The sequence below is a fragment of the Oncorhynchus clarkii genome, chromosome 22 (assembly GCF_045791955.1).
Source record: "Oncorhynchus clarkii lewisi isolate Uvic-CL-2024 chromosome 22, UVic_Ocla_1.0, whole genome shotgun sequence".
NCBI lineage: Eukaryota > Metazoa > Chordata > Actinopteri > Salmoniformes > Salmonidae > Oncorhynchus > Oncorhynchus clarkii.
Window position 1 is genome coordinate 27422501 of NC_092168.1, and position 18927 is coordinate 27441427.

The window sequence follows — 18927 nt, forward strand, 5'->3', positions numbered from 1 at the left end:
GGCCATAATGATCGTTGCTATGTTTGGAGGAAAAAGGGGGAGGATTGCAAGCCGAAGAACACCATCCCAACCGTGAAGCACGGCAGCATCATGTTGTGGGGGTGCTTTGCTGCAGGAGTGACTGGGGCACGTCACAAAATAGATGGCATCATGAGAACGGAAAATTATGTGGACATATTGAAGCAAAATCTCAAGACATCCGTCAGGAAGTTAAAGGTTGGACGCAAATGGGCTTTCCAAATGGACAATGACCCCAAGCATACTTCCAAAGTTGTGGCAAAATGGCTTAAGGACAACAAAGTCAAGGTATTGGAGTGGCCATTACAAAGCCCTGACCTCAATCCTATAGACAATTTGTGGGCAGAACTGAAAAAGTGTGTGCGAGCAAGGAGGCCTGCAAACCTGACTCAGTTACACCAGCTCTGTCAGGAGGAATGGGCCAAAATTCACCCAACTTATTGTGGGAAGCTTGTGGAAATCTACCTGAAACATTTGACCCAAGTTAAACAATTTAATGGCAATGCTACCAAATACTAATTGAGTGTATGTAAACTTCTGACCCACTGGAAATGTGATGAAAGAAATCAAAGCTGAAAGAAATCATTCTCTCTACAATTATTCTGACATTTCATATTCTTAAAATAAAGTGGTGATCCTAACTGACCTTAGACGGGGAATTTTTACTTTGATTAAATGTCAGGAATTGTGAAACTGAGTTGAAATGTATTTGGCTAAGGTATATGTAAACTTCTGACTTCAACTGTATATACACATATACATACACATATATATGTGTATCATACTATGCAGTGTGTGTACCTATGTGTTTTCCAGGCTAACAGCAGCACATGGTCGGTGTTGGAGCTGCAGAGTGGCAGCGCAGAGGGGGGACAGCAGCAGTACCGTGTGGTGAGGTACTGGAGAGAGGACCATGGTGCTAAGGTGAGCTCATGTCTTTGGTCACTGATTCACAGGATCCATGGATTCTTGGCTAGTTATTATGTCGTTAGGATGAACTATCCCTACTATCCCTATTTGGGTGGACTATCCCTACTACCTGTTTGGTCTGCTGTCTTGTCTGTCAGTCAGCAGCTGTGCAGGACAAGCAGGTGTTCCTCTCCATGTCAGAGGAGGCTGTGGAGGTATACCAGACTCTCAGGAAGGAGCTGCAGGTCAGAGGACTCACACTGAGGACCACCCTCCCTCCAGAGGCTCCGGATCTGGGCTCTGCCAGCCTGCAGCAGGTCAGACACCCCCCTTATGTATAGACACATAGTTTCTTAAAAATACAGACAGACACAACATATTATATCAGATTTGCCCCTTTTTACCCATCACCTGAGAAATACTCTAATAGATGTTGTCACTCCACTGTAAGATTTGGATTCTATGTGATTCTGTACAGCAATACAGTAATCAATGCTGTGGGTGCCAGTCAGGGGTTGATTGACATGTCTTGTATGATTGACAGCTGCTGCTGGAGGAGAAGCTGAGTTGCAGCAGCCTATCACAGGAAGTGGGCGTGTTCGTGGAGCTGCTCTGGGCAGAGGCCCTTGGTTGTCTGGACAACGTCCTCAAGGTTCCAATCACCAGCCTCAGTCTCAACGACGTAAGTGAGCTGTGGTTGGCTCGCAGTGTTCATGATGCATACTGTATTAGTCTGTCTGTCTGTTGTTCTCTGAGTACTTGTGCTCATTAAAGCTGTATCATTGTTGTGTAGGTGAGCAGGGCTGAGGGGCTGCTGCTACAGGTCCAGAGGAAGCTGAGGGCGAGACAGGGGGAGGGGCCAGACACTGAGGTGGCTTCTCTAATGGAGGAGGTCTACACCCTCCTGCCACACAAAACTGATCTGTCCCATCTCCCTCTCCACACTAAACTCATCTCATCGCAACTGGACCTCTGCCAGGTAACACACAACACTGTTATTTTTTAGCAGAATGAACACAGTTTAAATGACCTGGGATCCAGTCCCACCCCAACCACTTATTGACTTTCTCCCCTCTACATATATATAGTCCTAGCCCATATCGTGTGTGTGTGTGTGTGTGTGTGTGTGATATATATATATATATATCTCTATATATCTCACACAATTAAATGAACACTAACATGGATCTTTGTTGTAGTTGATCAGAGACGTGCTGAATGTGAGCGAGGCAACACTGAGAAGCCCCATCCCTTCTTGTCTGGGGAAGTACCGCGCCCTGAGGTGTAGCATTGAAAGAGTTCCCCCTGGTCCTGAATTTCTGTATGTCACCGAACTTCTACAGGACAGGTACTGACCCACTCAAACGGGGCCTAAAATGTACTTTTTGGTCCACCAGCCACTGTGGCAGGTAGATGAACAAATCTTTCAGTCACATCCATAATTACATTTGGAAAAAACAGATTGTGGGGGTTCGTTTCCTTGTCGCTCATTGGTGAAATTAACATTATGACAATATCTTTAATTAAATCATTAAAAGTCCTTTATTAATGCAATTGCAGACAGAAGTTGACAACAGGAACATAACGCATGTTTCCGAGTAAGTTCTGCATCAAAGAAAAGGTTTTTATTTTATTAAACCTGAAGTCCAGCCCTAGTGATGTCACTGCCTACGTCATTATCTTCTACTTATGAGACCAAAACCATGCCTACGCAACACAAAAACTCTTGTTTATATAGCTATCTAAAAGCTTAGCAGTAAATGTCCAAGTTGATTTATAGTGGAATGTCTGACTAATCTCTTACACTCCCCTGCAGAGTTCTTTCTTCACAGTCACACATTTCTCAGACAGTTTCTTCATAATAGGCAGAGAGACTAGGAAAGTACTGTGGAACCATATGAAACCTCATAATGTATATATATTGGTAATCTGTAGTCTAGGACCCTATAAATGTAAGGAGGGAGGGGTCTTATAACTCAGCGCAGCGCCTCCAACAATGTATCTATCAGCACTTCACTCAGTGCGCACAGGTCCCCTGCCAGGCAGTTTTGCTGCGTGAGGTAGAATATAGGATTCCTATTTCTGCAATTAGCAATTAGCAGTTATGAAACCAATCTGCAGAAATACTTTGAAAAAAGCTACTGAAGCATTTTCTAACCCAACTCGCACATGTGCTCATACTTGACTTTTTACTTTCTATTTGCGGATGTAATGCTCGGATTGTAGAGCCCTGCAAATTGACCACCCGCCAACGTGGCTGGTGAAATTGACATTCTTACACACCAGTACCTAAATCTATCCATGGGTGGCCGGTGTTCATTTTATGCCCTACACTCCAGTGTGTGTGTGCGTGCTTGTGTGTTTAACTCTCCATCTCTCTCCTACAGACAGGTGCAGATCTTGCAGGTGCTGAGAGTAAACAGAGGGGTAGAGCTACAGATGTTTAGGGAGGAGCTGGGGAACGTTAAGCCCCTCCTCCACTCCTCCAGCCCCAGCAGCTTTGTGGGGATCCTGTCTCGGTGAGCACACACACGCACACCAATGATTAACATATTGTACATGACTGATGTGATATGTTGCCAATTCTCTGTCTATAGGGGTCTGTTGCTGCCCAGAGTTGGAGTGGAGCATCATGGGATTGAGAGAACAGACATTGGTAACTTGGGCGGTGGCATCTACTTCAGTGATGCAATCAGGTCAGTCGTCAACATTATATGCCAAATAAATTATATTGAAACAATGCAAATATATTCTGTTTGTATATGAACAGCACTAGTTTGAAATAATGTAATATATTCTCTGTTTATCAGCAGCAGTATGAAATATTGTCAATATACTCTCTGTGTGTATCCTCAGTACCAGTTTGAAGTACTCTAAGCCCAGTGTGACGGACGGCAGTCGGCTGCTGCTAGTGTGTGACGTGGCGTTGGGGCGCTGTACTGACCTCCAGAAGAGGGACAGCAGCCTGACTCACTCCCCTGAGGGATACCACAGTGTACACGGGGTTCGCCACACCCCCAAGAAACCCTCAGAGTTTGACGTAAACCCTTTAAAATATAATCTGTACCTGCGTTTGTTCAGTACTAATGCTGACATTGTAATGTTCAGATTGCGTGCGTGCTTCCGTCCGTGCGTGCGGTTCCCTACGTGTTTGTGTTTCTGATATGTGTGTGTATTCCAGGATGATGAGTATGTGGTGTACAGCCCGGAGCAGGTGAGGCTGCAATATGTGGTACAGTTCAGACTGGAGGAGGACCGGCTGAAGGACTTCCAGCCCACCATAGATACTTCTTCTACCGAGCTTCCGCTTCCTGTCTCTCCGTCTGACCTCTGTAAGAACTCAGTTCAATTAAATACATCTTTATTGTAAACTTCCAACCAAACTCAGGGCCATACGTAAAGCTGACCCAATAGAAACAGTAACAAAGCATTCTCTCCAACCCTGTTTTTGTAAAAAGCTGATGGATGGGGCTGGATAAATGTAACCCTTGCAAATTCATAAACAGACTGGCCAGCCATGATATCAAAAGTATAGATTTAACCATGTTTTGAGGTTATACATATAATTAATTTATATGTTCAAAAATGGATGTAACAACTGCTGATTGACCCTTTTTTAAAGTGCAAAAAAATAGACAAGACTTAAAATAAGTACATTTGCTTGCTCTGAGGCTGTTATTGATGACCTGTGTGTAGTGTCCTGTGGTGAGGCTGAGGAGGATGTTGGGAGCTGTAAGAACCCTCTAGAGGAGGTGACTGCAGGCCTGTTGGACTGCTCTGGACAACCACTCCCCCTACAGGCCGTTCATGTCAGGGCCAGGCTGATGGATCTGCTCTCCCAGGTACGACTGGACTGGACAAGATTAGTCAATTTCAGTCCAGTCTAAACTCGACTATACTGGACTGTACCATACTTGGCTGGACATCAGTCCTTAAGTAACAGGCCTCTCTCCTATTGGCTACCAGGTCATCATCTTCCAGACATACACCAATCAGAGCACCGCCCCCATCGAAGCCAAGTACGTCTTCCCATTGGATGATTCTGCTGCTGTGTGTGGTTTTGAGGCCTTCATCAATGGGAAACATGTAATGGGACAGGTAATTCACCCTCACCCTCTCAGGAGCACATGGTGATCAGTTATGCATGTGTAGTATTGTGTTGTGAGCTGTTGTGTTGTTTCCCAGGTGAAGGAGAAGCAGCAGGCGCGTAAAGAGTATAAACAGGCCATAGTGAGAGGCCATGGAGCTTACCTAATGGACCAGGATGCACCTGTAAGTCTCTCCATACCTCCTTACCTCTCTGCAGACACACTTTGTCACTTTACATTGAACCGGAAATAGAATGTGTCAAACGTGAACATGCTCTCTTTAGTACAGACAGTGTGTCATATGTTGAACTCTCAGATCATTATTTTAAATCAGATAATGATGATCCTATGGTTGAAATAATCTGTGGTTTCAGTCTTATCATGTCTTGCGTCATGACGGTGATGTCATCTTTGCGTGCCCTCAGGATGTTTTCACCATCAGCGTTGGGAACCTGCCTGCCGGTGCCACCGTCCTTATCAAAGTTACCTTTGTCACCGAGCTGGTCGTCATGGAGGGCTTGATCAACTTCTCATTGCCCGGTAGTGTGGCGCCATGGCAACAGAGCTCAGCGCTCAACCAGAGGACTCAGGTAGGAGGGACTAGATTGATTGATTTTATATGTTATTAATGATGCGTTTAGGTTTGCGTCATGTGTGTGCCATTGTGTGTGTCTGTAGGTGACTTTGGAAAAGGTGTGTGTGACCAACCTGGATTCCCAAGGGTGAGTGTTCCTCTTAACCAGCGCTGTAGATGGATGGGTACACCATTCCTGTATCCTTATCATTAGTTCTGATATTCCCTAATAATCCCTTGTCCTCATATTGACTTGTAGTGTCTGTCTCTCCTCGTTCTGACCTGTAGTGTCTCTCTCTCTCTCCTCATACTGACCTGTAGTGTGTGTCTGTCTCTCTCCTCATACTGACCTGTAGTGTGTGTCTGTCTCTCTCCTCATACTGCCCTGTAGTGTGTGTCTGTTTCTCTCCTCATACTGACCTGTAGTGTGTGTCTGTCTCTCTCTCCTCATACTGACCTGTAGTGTGTGTCTGTCTCTCCTTAGGGAGTTCAGTCTGGATATGTCCATTGAGATGCCCAACGAGATCATCAACCTGCACTGTCTCACACACAAAGTCAAGATCAAGGTAACACAGCAGACCGAGCAATGTATGTGCATGCTTCCTTGTGTGTGCGTGTTTGTAACATGGTGTGTGTGTTGTGTTAACCCCAGAGGACCGACTGTAAGGCGGTGGTGAGGACATGTCCAGGTGAGACTCTGGGTCCAGATGGGTTCCTGGTCTGCTTCAGTCTGGCTCAGATCCACCTACCCAGGATGTGGGTGGAGAAACACCCAGATAAAGACAGCCAGGTCAGTATCTCTCCTTCTGTCTCTCTTAAATACGGCCTGGTCTGTATCCCTTTCTCTCTCCATCTTTCCTTCCTTCTCTCTGTCTAATCATATCCATCTCTTTACATTTCTCCCCCTTCCAGGCCTGTATGCTGGTATTTTACCCAGACTTTGAGCCCTGCCCCACCTCCAGCCCCATGTCCGGCTCCAGTGAGGTGATCCTGCTGTTGGACTCGTCTGAGTCCATGAGAGGAGAAGCTCTCCAGAACGCCAGGAGAATCGCCCTGCAGCTTCTGAATACCCTGGACCACCACAGCATTCGAGTCAATGTCATCTCCTTTGGCTCAGGTTTTGTTGTTGCTTACTTCAGACTGATGAGTTAGACAGTAAGACACTGTAACTTTTCCCCCATACTCATCTGTCTGACTGTGGTTTTGTCTCATAGACCAGAAGGATGCTTTTCTCTCTGCCAACCCTCTAGTCGAGGCCCTCCAACCAGCCAAGGAGTTCATCATGGTGAGTGCTGACAGACAGGCCCAGGGGCCAATCACAATCTTTTATCATTAGTCTCTAGAATATTAGGCAAACATACATTTTTTGAGCATATACAAAGCTCACTCAGAATATTTTAATGGAATATTCACAATCATTGGAGTATTATGTGCATGTAAATTTTGTCCTTGATCAAATTCTCATTTTCTGAATGATCCTTTCCCCTGTTGTTGTTAGTCCTCCTCACCTGTTGGGGGCAGCACTGAGCTGTGGAGGCCCCTGCGCAGCCTGAGTCTGTTGCCTCCGTCGCATGGCATGAGGAACCTGCTGCTGCTATCAGACGGTCACGTCCAGAACCAAGCCCTGACCCTGCAGCTGGTCAGACAGCATGCCCAGCACAGCCGCCTCTTCACCTGCGGCCTCAGCCCAACAGCTAATCGGCACATGTTGCGGGCCCTGGCCCAGGCAGGGGGAGGGGCCTATGAGTTCTTTGACACAAAGACAAAGCACACCTGGCGAGAGAAGGTACCAGCACACTTTTACAGCGACCTCTCCTATGTCTTTAGATGTCTGTATATTATCTTTGGTTCCAACACAACCACATAATATGTGGTCAACTTGGGCGAACTATCCCTTTAAACAGATGTTTTTCTGTGTGTGTCTCAGGTGGCGTGCCAGGTGAAGCGCATCGTGTCTCCAGGCTGCAGCTCTGTGTCTGTGAAGTGGCAGCAGTTTAACCCCTCAGCTCCCCCCCCTGTTCAGGCGCCCTCTCAGCTCCACGCACTCTTCACTGACTGCCACACCCTGGTCTACGGCTTCGTGCCACACTGTACACAGGTATACTGTCACAGAGGCGTGTTTGTGTGTGCGTGCGTGAACATGACATGCCCAGATCACAAAGCCCTGTGAGACTAACTTGTCCATGTGTCGGGTTCCGTAGGCCACTCTTCTTGGAGACCTGAGTGGTCAGAACATTGAGACAATGGTGTCCACCACTGAGCTACAGAAAACCAGGGGCACGGTGAGACCACCACACTCACATCACCTTACTGTTTATACTGTCTCAGTCACACCACACTCACATCACCTTACTGTTTATACTGTCTCAGTCACACCTATAATGTGTGTGTGTGTGTGTGTGTGTGTGTGTGTGTGTGCGCGCATGTGTTTCAGTTCCTTCATAAGCTCACAGCGAGGGCCGTTATCAGAGACTATGAGGATGGCAGTCTTCACACCAACGAGGCTGAACATGAGGTGTGTGTGAACATTAGATTGTGAATGGAGTAGTGTTGTCACAACCAGTATAGCTATACTACAACACCAGATTTTTCTTACCAAAAAAGAAAACACAAAGCAGGCTAATGGTCCTTTAAACACCTACTTTGTGTAAAATATTGTGTGCTATAGCTTGGAAAAGAAATGTGACTCTGGGTGACAACATAAGGCTGTTTTTGACCAACATTAGGAGTGTTTTCCTCTGGAAATTAAGGCTGCTTCATGTTTTGTTTTCCTTCCTTCCTTCCTTCCTTCTTTCCTAGTATTGCGGTACTGGTATCATGACAACCCTAGTATGGAGTGTGTACACTGTACCTATTCTGTGTGTACGGAAAGTTTTTGTTTTATATATATAGTATCAATTCTCTCAGGGGAAGAAATCAGTGATGAAGTCCTTCATCATTGAGCTGAGCAAAGAGTTCTCCATCCTGTCTCAGTTCACCAGCTTTGTTGCCATCGAGGAGAGGGTACGTCTGCCAAACGCTAGTGTGTGCGCACACACATCGACAATACTTCAATACAAATGTAGAAAAATACAATGTTCTGATGCGTTCTTTCTCTCCCAGGACTCAGAGCAGCCTGACGCGGGCTTCACAGATGTTCCCAAACTGATCTCAGACGAGGACGTCGACTTCTTACCTTACCTTAGCTGGCAGCAGGAGGAATATGAGGGAGATGGGATGGACTCTGGATCAGACTCAATGTCAAACTTGCTGAATGGTGGGCTAGGGCATGTTTTATGCAGAAAAATATGTCTAAAGGAGAGGGGGATGGGGGAGGAGCATGAATTGATGGGTCAACTCCAGGTGGATGACGAATCATGGGAAGGATCTGTGAACTTACGTTCCAAATGTCTCAATCAGAGGGCTACGGATGAGGTGCCTCTTGGTAGGATACTTAATTCCTCTTACTTCATGGGCTCTATGTTCTCAGCCAGCCCAGTGACCTTGTCCGCTGCTACCGAACCTCTAGATATGACTTTGAAGAGTGAAGGAGCTGTGACGGATGAAGAGATGGAGTACTTTGATGACCTGGTAGTGATCTGCTTCTTTCTTGCTGTTAACTATAAAGAAAAATGATTCCTGTCAATTCATAGTTTAATCACTGAACTGTTCTTGTCTTTGTTTTACAGGACTTTGAATTACGGGAATTCATGCATAGTGAGGCTCTGTCCTCTTCTTCCTCTCCAACTCTCCACACGCTTTCAGGCAGCCAATGCATACCACGCACCCCGTACCTTACTACCACTATGCTGCCTATGGCTATGGAGACGGATTTCATCCCTGAGCTGTGTGGGACCTTCTACTCTCTCCCAAAGATAGTGAGGCTTGCGAAGAGTAGAGAGGGAAACTTTAGACGGGCGGACAGACACAGGAAGGTTTGTGCCGGTTCGGCATTTGACCCTGTAGAGACACAGAAGAAGTCTCTCTCTGTTGCTGATGTGCCTCGTCCTCCTCCCTCTGTTCATCTTCAGATCAAGTCTTGCGTTGTTGCTGATGCTTTTCCTCCTCCACCCCCTGCTTCTGCCCTCAGTTCTCCTGGTCCTCCTCCATCTCGACTGCAGTCTTTCCCTGCCACAGTTTCAGATGCTCTTCCTCCTCCACCCCCTGCTCCTGTCCTCTATTCTCCTTGTCCTCCTCCATTTCGATCTCAGTCTTTCTCTGCCGCAGTTTCAGATTCTCTTCCTCCTCCTCCACCCCCTGCTTCTGTCCTCAGTTCTCCTGGTCCTCCTCCATTTCGACTGCGGTCTTTCCCTGCCACAGTTTCAGATGCTCTTCCTCCTCCACCCCCTGCTCCTGTCCTCAGTTCTCCTGGTGGTCCTCCATTTCGACTGCAGTCTTTCTTTGCCGGAGGTTCAGGTTCTCTTCCTCCTCCCTCTGCTCTTGTCTCCAATGAGTTTCGAGCGATTAGATACGAGATGGGAGTTCATGCCAGACCTGGAGTTGGGGCTATCTCCCATACTGCAACCTTCCCGGAACTGCGAGCCGGTGGGGACCTGCTACTTTCCAAACCCCAAGAGCCCTATCCTGTGGAACTGTCGTCAATGTGTGAGACTAGCAAAATGTGGACCTTGGATAATAGCTTATCTGAGGATAAGGATTGTGGACTAGTGGAAATGGACCACTGGCAACCTTCTGTTGTCCCTGCTTCTGCGCCCCCATCAGGGTTTGGTTTCGGTGGCGGAAGGGCAGGTTCTCAAAGCAGACAACCTCACGGCTCTTTGTTTGGGGCCACAGCCAGTGCATGTTACATTCCAGGTTTATATGAGGCTTCTTCAGCAGGCGGACCACCTCTTGGAGGCTCAGCCAGATCAATGGGGTTAAGTTTTGAGGCACCACTTACTGGCGGACACCTCAGCTCCCTTTCACCTACCACTCATGGCGCCTATATGACCCCATCTTTAGTGCCCTTAGTTGGATCCTCTCAGTTTAATAGCTCTCTCAGTACACTACAACAACATAATGTACTACCACAAGCACAAAAACCTCTGGATATGAAAAAAAACGTACAAAAACTTGTCGGAGACAGTGAAAGGTATGTGTCAGCGTCCGTTCGTCCGTCACTTTGTCTGTCTGTGTATGACCTCTATTGGAGACATGTATTGTTATGTGTAGCTCTGTGGTATCCTAATGAGGTAGGTTTTGATTTCAGGAGGGGAGGTCTTGAATTCAGGAAGAGAGGTCTTGAATTCAGGAAGAATACTCTTGATGTAGTAAAATGGACAGAGATTTTTGCCCTCCAGCACTCGGTAAGTACAGTAAACGTTCCCTTTTCTAAAGGCCCGTCTCATCTGCATAGAAAATACTATTATTGATAGAAAATATGAACTAATCATATCTCTGTATATACATTCTATTGTTTATTGATAGTGCAGGAGCATGGATTGAATTCAGAAACAGATTTTCCAGATACTCAAAGCATTGTATGGGGAACTCACTTCATCGATACCAATGTGTGGCACCATTCACCAATGAGCAATGGGAACCATTTTGTGCTATCAACATGTTTTTTTTTCTTCCAGGAAGGTTACTGGGAGTGCTCTGCCAGCCTGGGCTACCTCCTCGGTGTGGATGTGGACTACTTTGCAAATGTCTTCCTGAAGAATAGAGGCATCAGCTCTCTAGGTAGGCTACACTACAGACTGTTACTAGAGAACTGTTTGTCTGGGAGTCTATGAACATTCAGTTTGGGCTGCTATTTACCGTTTATTATCTATCCATATTCACTTTACCCCTATCTACATTTACAAATGACTCAACTAACCTGTCTCCTGCCCATTGACTCATTACCAGTACCCCCTCTATATACAATATAGCCTCATTTTATTGTTACTTTAAAAATGAAAAAAACTTTAGTTATTTTAGTAAATATTTTCTTAACTGTATTGCTGTTGAAGGGCTTGTTAGTAAGCATTTCACGGTAAGGTCTACACTTGTTGTATTCAGCGCATTTGACAAATAAAAATGGATTTGATGTGTGTCAGGTGTGAGGGCCCATGCTGACATCCTGAGGCTGGTGGCCAGTCTGCTGGTGCTGCAGCTGATGAGGGTGAGGAGGCTAGATGAGGGGAAGCTGCTGCTCAGCCTGTTCCGTCTGGACCTGGACCACTCTCCTCCTCAGCCCAGGTACAGTGGGTCTCCTCTCTCTGCTCCACTATATAACACCCCAAGCACTCTGTTCTATCTACAAGGTTTGAGGGCAGTTCATGTGATTCATGTGTCTGTGTTTCTCTTGGGATAAGGGTATATATGTTTTGTTTTTGTTTGGTGCATTTCTCGATGTGTGTGCGCATGCACTAAATATGGTTACTGTGTGTGTTCCCCCAGGTGTGAGCGCTGGGAGGCGGTGAGGAGGGCGGTGGACTGGGTGTGTTGGGCAGACAAGGAGTACCCGTGTGTGTGCAGCAGGCTGGAGTTTGGCTGGGACTGGGAGTCGTCCACACGGCAGCTCCTGGGCATAGACCCCCCGCACCCCCTCTCTCCCCTCATCCTCCTCGGGACCACAGGGGGAGTGAGGGCCCAATGACTTCCAGGAGGAGAAAGGTGTATGACCAGTATATACATCTGCAGCTATTGCTTTTACTATTTCACTTATTACGAGGTTAAGGTACTATGCTATACTGATAACCTCTTCAGTGATCAAATCAGTTTTGTAATTACAAATCTTTGCATTTAAAGGGGTGATTTTATGTTTTCTCAAAATACAAGAGCAATCATTTCTAAAATGTATTGATACTCCTCAATCTATGGCCATGTTTTATATCCATACAGTGATTTCAGACCTTGCTCCAATTTTCTTTCTGTTTTCTTTGTCTGACTGAAATAATCCTCTGATGGATAAGCAGAACAGCAGGGTAATGTGGTCATGCTATTGGTCACTCGGGTTCCTATTCGATCCTTTACACACACACCTTAAAGCCTTTCTAAAAGAATGGTTTGATTTAAAGTGTCTGTTTCACAATATATAAACATAGTCAGCTTGAATCTGTGTGTGTTACAGCACGAAAGTCGAATCCGACTCGCTAGTGTTGTGTTCACCACAAGGTGTCGCTATAAGAAAGGTCAAGGTTAATGACTATTAATAAAGATGTAAATCAATGCATACTGGGAGAAGAATAAGATGGATGCCTACACCATACAGTAAAGTCACATTCATCTTACCTTTCAGCCTGGACTCTATTACTGAGTAAGGTCTTCAGTTACTACATACAGTACTACACAACAGATAGCTGGTTGAGTAAGACCCTCTGTGTTCTGGATCCACTAGCTGCTGAAACTCCATAACTTTAATATTCTGACAACAACAACAAAAAATCTGAGTTGGCTTGCCATGATTCCACAACATCCATATCACTGTCAGTCCCCCTTCCTGTTGTCTCTTCTGACCCCTGATGACCTGAAGGTGTCAGAGGAAGATCCTCTTGGCCTTCTCTACGGCTATTTTGTCCAGTTTTGTCTTCAAATGATTGTTCACTTCTTTTGACAGAATTTCCTCGTACAACCTTTGGTAATATGGTTGACCAACTTAAGGCCCCCACCAACCAGAGGCACGCCAATGACCAGGGAAAGAAAGTAGATGGTCATATATTTGTCAGTGAAAAGATCAGATCCAAACAATAAAGCCACTTTTCATCCATCCCTGGGCAGTCTAAATATTTACATAATCTAACCAGGGGCAGCAAGTAGCCTAGTGGTTAGAGCGTTGGGCCAGTAACTGAAAGGTTGCTGGAACGAATCCCTGAGCTGCCATGGTAAAAATCTGTCGTTCTGCCCCTGAGCAAGGCAGTTAAGGCAGCCCCCCACATCTCTCTGATTCAGAGGAGTTGGGTTAAATGCGGATATAAAAAATAGGCATTAGACACATTCACATGTGGGATATATTAGCATTAAGGCATCTTCAGATGTTCCAGTCCTCACCTGAACGAACATAAGTAATAGCTGCTTGTTTGTAGAAAAGGCTACTTCTTCAGATGTTCTAGACTAGAGTTTTCACCTGAATGAACATCACAGGCAAAATCCTAGGCTGTGTCACGCACTGGATGGGGCATTGTTAATTAGCACACATGCTTCACAATTTTTTTTGTCTTGCAGCCCAGGGGAAGATAATATGGCCTTTAAATATGTATTTTATTGATGTATCTAATTTGTGATACATTTGTCAGTTACCATTGAACATTTGACCAGCATTTAGCCTTTTTGCATCATAATTAAAAAAAACATTCTGAACATAATATAAATTGTCACAACTGAGTCCGTCTTGTATTCAGTGATGACAAGTCTCTCTTCAGAGGTAAGGTTTGTTCTACTGTGAAGTCCCACATGTTTGCGGTGGTTGTTGGTCTTATAGCACACAAACCAGTCTCAGTTTATGAGAGTACCTATCCAGTTGAGTACTAAAGTCAGAAATGTGATCACAAGTTTGGTAGATGAACAGAAGCAATTGCAGCAGCTATAATTCCTGAAACACACTGCATCTCTTGCGGCAAAACATCTTCTGCTAGATCTTAACAATTAGCATGATAACACAAGTTATTATAATGGGTGGACACAGCATGTGCACTATGCCATGAGGGCCTATGGGTTGTATGCTGTACCATGCAGGCTTGAAGAAGCACGGAAGGTTCAAAATGTACTCCAAAATGAAGACAAACAGGAAAACTAAAACATTGGCAGCTTTGGTCAACAGGGAGAGAAGTCTGAGGAATGTCAAAACTGAAAATTTGCCATGGTGGCTGAAAAAAACGACTAAAACTACTACTAAAAATACTATTCAAAATAGTAGTTTGATTCTATGAAGGTCTGAGGGACAGTTTTGTTGATTCCCTGAATATTTGATAGAGTATTGTAGTCCTGCAGATGGTCTGAGAAGGAATTACTGGATTTGCAGATGTTCAAAGGAGAAAATATATTGCTCTCTTCTGGGTTGATGTGTTATATTATTGAGGCTCTCTTGATCACGTTTCAGCTAAGACTCAGATGCAGACAGTGTCGAAGTAACAAAAGTGTATTACTAGAACAGGGGGCAGGAAAAACAACAGATCAAGGGCAGGCAGAGGTCAGTAATCCAGATGGGGTGAAAAAGGTCCAGAACGGCAGGCAGTCTCAGGGTCAGAGCAGGCAGGGGTCAGTAATCCAGATGGGGTGAAAAAAGTCCAGAACGGCAGGCAGTCTCAGGGTCAGAGCAGGCAGGCAGTCTCAGGATCAGAGCAGGCAGGCAGGTCAGATAATCCAGATGTGAGCAGGCAGGGGTCAATAATCCAGTGTGGCGTGGCAAGGTACAGAATGGCAGGCAGGCTCAGGGTCAGAGCAGGCAGGGGTCAATAATCCAGTGTGGCGTGCATAAACACTTTACCTGCACTGTCCACATGATACCATAATCCCACATGGAACAGCAGTTCCACATCTTGATTAGATTTTGTCCTGTTCTTTAACGTTGATTCTTGGTTGAGATGGAGATGTGAATCCAACATATCAATTACTTTTAATGTAATCTCAACTGCAATCCAGGTCATTTGGTTAAGCTATTAGAAGAAGCATAGTGATAACACATTAAATTGTATAAATACAAAATATCTGACATTTGTTCCCATTTTAACTTTGTTGTGCTTTTAAATGGTTGAAAATGCAGTAATAACACATTTAGATGACAACTAAACCAAAATAACACATTGGGAATTCAACAAACTTCTGGCTGACATTTTGAGTGGGTGAATTAAGGTTGAAATCTCATTGATCAAGGTCTCTACCAAATATTACCCAATATTCCATGTTGAAATGATGTGGTGTGCCCAGTAGGTTAAGTGTTTTGGCATTCAGGTCCAAGAAGTTACTTTCTGACCACTTCTACCATAGGAAAATATGTCAAGAAAGTTTCATTCAAATCAAAAGGGGTGCGATCAAAAAGTGATTGAAATCAAATGTAACAGTCAATTCAGAAAATAAAACAACAATTCCACATTTTCCTCGTAGAGAAGCATTGAGGAAAATTGCAATTGGGATTCCAGTTTTGGCTACTTTCTGAATTGAAAGAACTGGAGTCATCAACTCCAATGTGAAACAGGTGATGTATGGATCAGAAACATGGAGATTAAACAAACAGACGATAACAAAGATGTCGAACCGAGTCCTCTAAAGGGGAACTGAACTGGAACCCATTAAACTACAAATAACAAGAGGTGTTGTTGGATTGTATACACCCTGAAATGGAACCCCCAGAGGGAAAGAAGAAGGGGTCGACCCAGAAATCTTTGGAGGAGAGATGTCCAGGCAGAAATGACAAGAGAGCGGCCTAAACTAGTGCAACCTGGAAAAACTTGCTCGCCCAAACCAAGGGAGATGGACATTCGTCAAAGGCCTATGTGTCTATGGATTCAAGGGTAAGTCTGATTGTATCCATATAGCCAGGGTTTGGGAGTAAGTGATTGTATCAAATCCCCCAAAAATTGTCACATTAAACAGAGGCAGTAAAATAACAATAGTGAGGCTATATACAGGGGGTACCGGTACAGAGTCAATGTGCGGGGCCACCGGTTAGTTGAGGTAATTGAGGTAATATGTACATGTAGGTAGAGTTAAAGTGACTGCATAGATAATATACAGAGAGTAGCAGCAGCGTAAAAGACGGGGAGCAATACAAACAGTCTGGGTAGCCTGTTGATTAGCTGTTCAGGAGTCTTAAGGCTTGGGGGTAGAAGCTGTTAAGAAGCCTTTTGGACATAGACTTGGAGCTCTGGTACAGCTTGCCATGCGGTAGCAGAGAGAACAGTCTATGACTTATGCGTCTGTAGTCTTTGACAATTTTTTGGGCCTTCCTCTGACACCGCCTGGTATAGAGGTCCTGGATAGCAGGAAGCCTGGCCCCAGCGATGTACTGGGCCATACGCACTACCCTCTGTAGTGCCTTGCGGTCAGAGGCTGACCTGTTTCCATATCAGGCAGTGATGCAACCAGTCAGAATGCTCTCGATGGTGCAGCTGTGGAAAGTTTTGAGGATCGGAGGACCCATGCCAAATGATTTCAGTCTCCTGAGGAGGAAAAGGCTTTGTGGTGCCCTCTTCATGACTGTCTTGGTGTGCATAGACCATGTTAGTTTGTTGGTGACACCAAGGAACTTGAAGCTCTCAACCTGCTTCACTACAGCCCCGTCGATGAGAATGGGGGCGTGTTCGATCCTCCTTTTCCTGTAGTGTACAATCATCTCCTTTGTTGTGATCACGTTGAGGGAGGGGTTGTTGTCCTGGCACCACATGGCCAGGTCTCTGACCTCCTCCCTGTAGGCTGTCTCATCGTTGTTGGTGATCAGGCCTACCACTGTTGTGTCATCGGCAAACTTGATGATGGGATTGGAGTCGTGCCTGGCCATGCAGCCATGAGGGAACAGGGAGTACAGGAAGGGACTGAGCACGCACCCCCGAGGGGCCCCTATTTTGAGGATCAGCATGGTGAATGTGTTGTTACCTACCCTTACCACCTGGGGGCGGCCTGTCAGGAAGTCCAGGATCCAGTATTAGAGGGAGGTGTTTAGTATCAGGGTCCTTAGCTTAGTGATAAGCTTTGAGGGCACTATGGTGTTGAACGCTGAGTTGTAGTCAATGAATAGCATTCTCATATAGGTGTTCCTTTTGTCGAGGTGGGAAAGGGCAGCGTTGAGTACAATAGAGATTGCATCATCTATGTATCTTTTGGGGCGGTATGCAAATTGAGTGTGTCTAGGGTTTATGGGATAATGGTGTTGATGTGAGCCATGACCAGTTTTTCAAAGCACTTCATGGCTACAGATGTGAGTGCTACGGGTCAGTAGTCATTTTTTATTTATTTTATTTTTTACCTTTATTCAACTAGGCAAGTCAGTTAAGAACAAATTCTTATTTTCAATGACGGCCTAGGAACAGTGGGTTAACTGCCTGTTCAGGGGCAGAACGACAGATTTGTACCTTGTCAGCTCTGGGGTTTTAAGTTGCAACCTTACGGTTACTAGTCCAACGCTCTAACCACTAGGCTACCCTGCCGCAGGTTACCTTAGTGTTCTTGGGCATAGGGACTATGGTGGTCTGCTTGAAACATGTTGGTATTACAGACTCAGTTAGGGACAGGTTGAAAATGTAATTGAAGACACTTGCCAGTTGGTCAGCGCATGCTCAGAGTACACGTCCTGGTAATCTGTCTGTGAATGTTGACCTGTTTAAAGGTCTTACTCACATGCTATGTAGAACGTGATCACACAGTCGTCCGGAGCAGCTGATGCTCTCATGCATGTTTCAGTGTTACTTGCCTCGAAGCGAGCATAGAAGTAATTTAGCTTGTCTGGTAGGCTTGTGTCACTGGGCAGCCCGCGGCTGTCCTTCCCTTTGTAGTCTGTAATACTTTGCAAGCCCTGTCACATCCAACTAGCATCGGAGCCGGTGTAGTTCTATCTTAGTCCTGTATTGATGCTTTGCCTGTTTGATGGTTCGTCAGAGGGCATAGCGGGATTTCATATAAGCTTCCGGGTTAGAGTCCAGCTCCTTGAAAGCAGCATCTCTACCTTTTAGCTCAGTGCGAATGTTGCCTGTAATCCATGGCTTCTGGTTGGGGTATGTACGTACAGTCACTGTTGGAACGAAGTCATCGATGCACTTATTGATGAAGCCAGTGGCTGGTGGTGTACCCCTCAATCCCATCGGAAGAATCCCAGAACATATTCCAGTCTATGTTAGCAAAACAGTCATGTTGCTTAGCATCTGCTTCATTTGACCACTTTTTTATTGATCTAGTCACGGGTGCTTCCTGCTTTAGTTTTTGCTTGTAAGCAGGAATCAGGAAGATAGAATAATGGTCAGATTTGCACAATGGAGGTCGAGGGAGAGCTTTGTATGCGTCTCTGTGTGGAGTAAAGGTGGTCGAGTTTTTTCCCCCTCTGGTTGCACGTTCAACATGCTGGTAGAAATGAGGTAAAACAGATTTAAGTTTCCCTGCATTAAAGTCCCTGGCCATAAAGTCCCCGGACACTATGACCGCAGCCTCTGATGAGCATGTAATAAATGATATGTAATCTGATAACAAAAAAACTGTGACTGTAATCAGTTATGTTACCAGCAAAAATACTGTAAACAGATTAGATACTTTTGAAAAACTAGATAATTAGTTATTGGATTACTGTTCAATTCAGAAAGGATGCTTGTAAGAAAAAAAGAAAAAAAAACATGACACCTTTCTGTTTTCTTAATGACATTAAATTCATCATCTAAAAAAGGCGCAAATTTGAGTTTGTTCCTCCTGAGCGAGTCTGAACACAAGTCAAAGACCACTATGACACACCAACTA

The 18927-nt window shown here is 45.2% G+C and overlaps 1 protein-coding gene across 11 annotated transcripts in view; it reads left to right on the top strand.

The window, feature by feature from the left end:
- Positions 1–12785, top strand: part of LOC139380707 (poly (ADP-ribose) polymerase family, member 4) — a 22427-nt gene extending 9642 nt beyond the window's left edge. For 3 of the 11 annotated variants that reach the window (XM_071123655.1, XM_071123656.1, XM_071123653.1), the window contains 30 exons: positions 835–942; positions 1086–1244; positions 1472–1609; positions 1721–1906; positions 2127–2275; positions 3315–3446; positions 3525–3623; positions 3784–3967; positions 4109–4259; positions 4624–4769; positions 4894–5025; positions 5113–5199; positions 5441–5605; positions 5694–5737; positions 6074–6155; positions 6242–6379; positions 6502–6706; positions 6804–6874; positions 7088–7375; positions 7517–7687; positions 7791–7871; positions 8024–8104; positions 8497–8592; positions 8692–8845; positions 9059–9159; positions 9258–10660; positions 10778–10874; positions 11148–11250; positions 11610–11751; positions 11953–12785. In XM_071123655.1, coding sequence (XP_070979756.1) covers positions 835–942; positions 1086–1244; positions 1472–1609; positions 1721–1906; positions 2127–2275; positions 3315–3446; positions 3525–3623; positions 3784–3967; positions 4109–4259; positions 4624–4769; positions 4894–5025; positions 5113–5199; positions 5441–5605; positions 5694–5737; positions 6074–6155; positions 6242–6379; positions 6502–6706; positions 6804–6874; positions 7088–7375; positions 7517–7687; positions 7791–7871; positions 8024–8104; positions 8497–8592; positions 8692–8845; positions 9059–9159; positions 9258–10660; positions 10778–10874; positions 11148–11250; positions 11610–11751; positions 11953–12151 — 5292 coding nt within the window. In that variant the 3' untranslated portion in view covers positions 12152–12785. Of the gene's footprint in view, positions 1–834; positions 943–1085; positions 1245–1471; positions 1610–1720; positions 1907–2126; positions 2276–3314; positions 3447–3524; positions 3624–3783; positions 3968–4108; positions 4260–4623; positions 4770–4893; positions 5026–5112; positions 5200–5440; positions 5606–5693; positions 5738–6073; positions 6156–6241; positions 6380–6501; positions 6707–6803; positions 6875–7087; positions 7376–7516; positions 7688–7790; positions 7872–8023; positions 8105–8496; positions 8593–8691; positions 9160–9257; positions 10875–11147; positions 11251–11609; positions 11752–11952 lie in introns of all 11 variants that reach the window. The other 8 variants (XM_071123651.1, XM_071123646.1, XM_071123652.1 and 5 more) reach the window with 3 other exon arrangements.
- The last annotated feature ends 6142 nt before the right edge of the window (positions 12786–18927 follow it).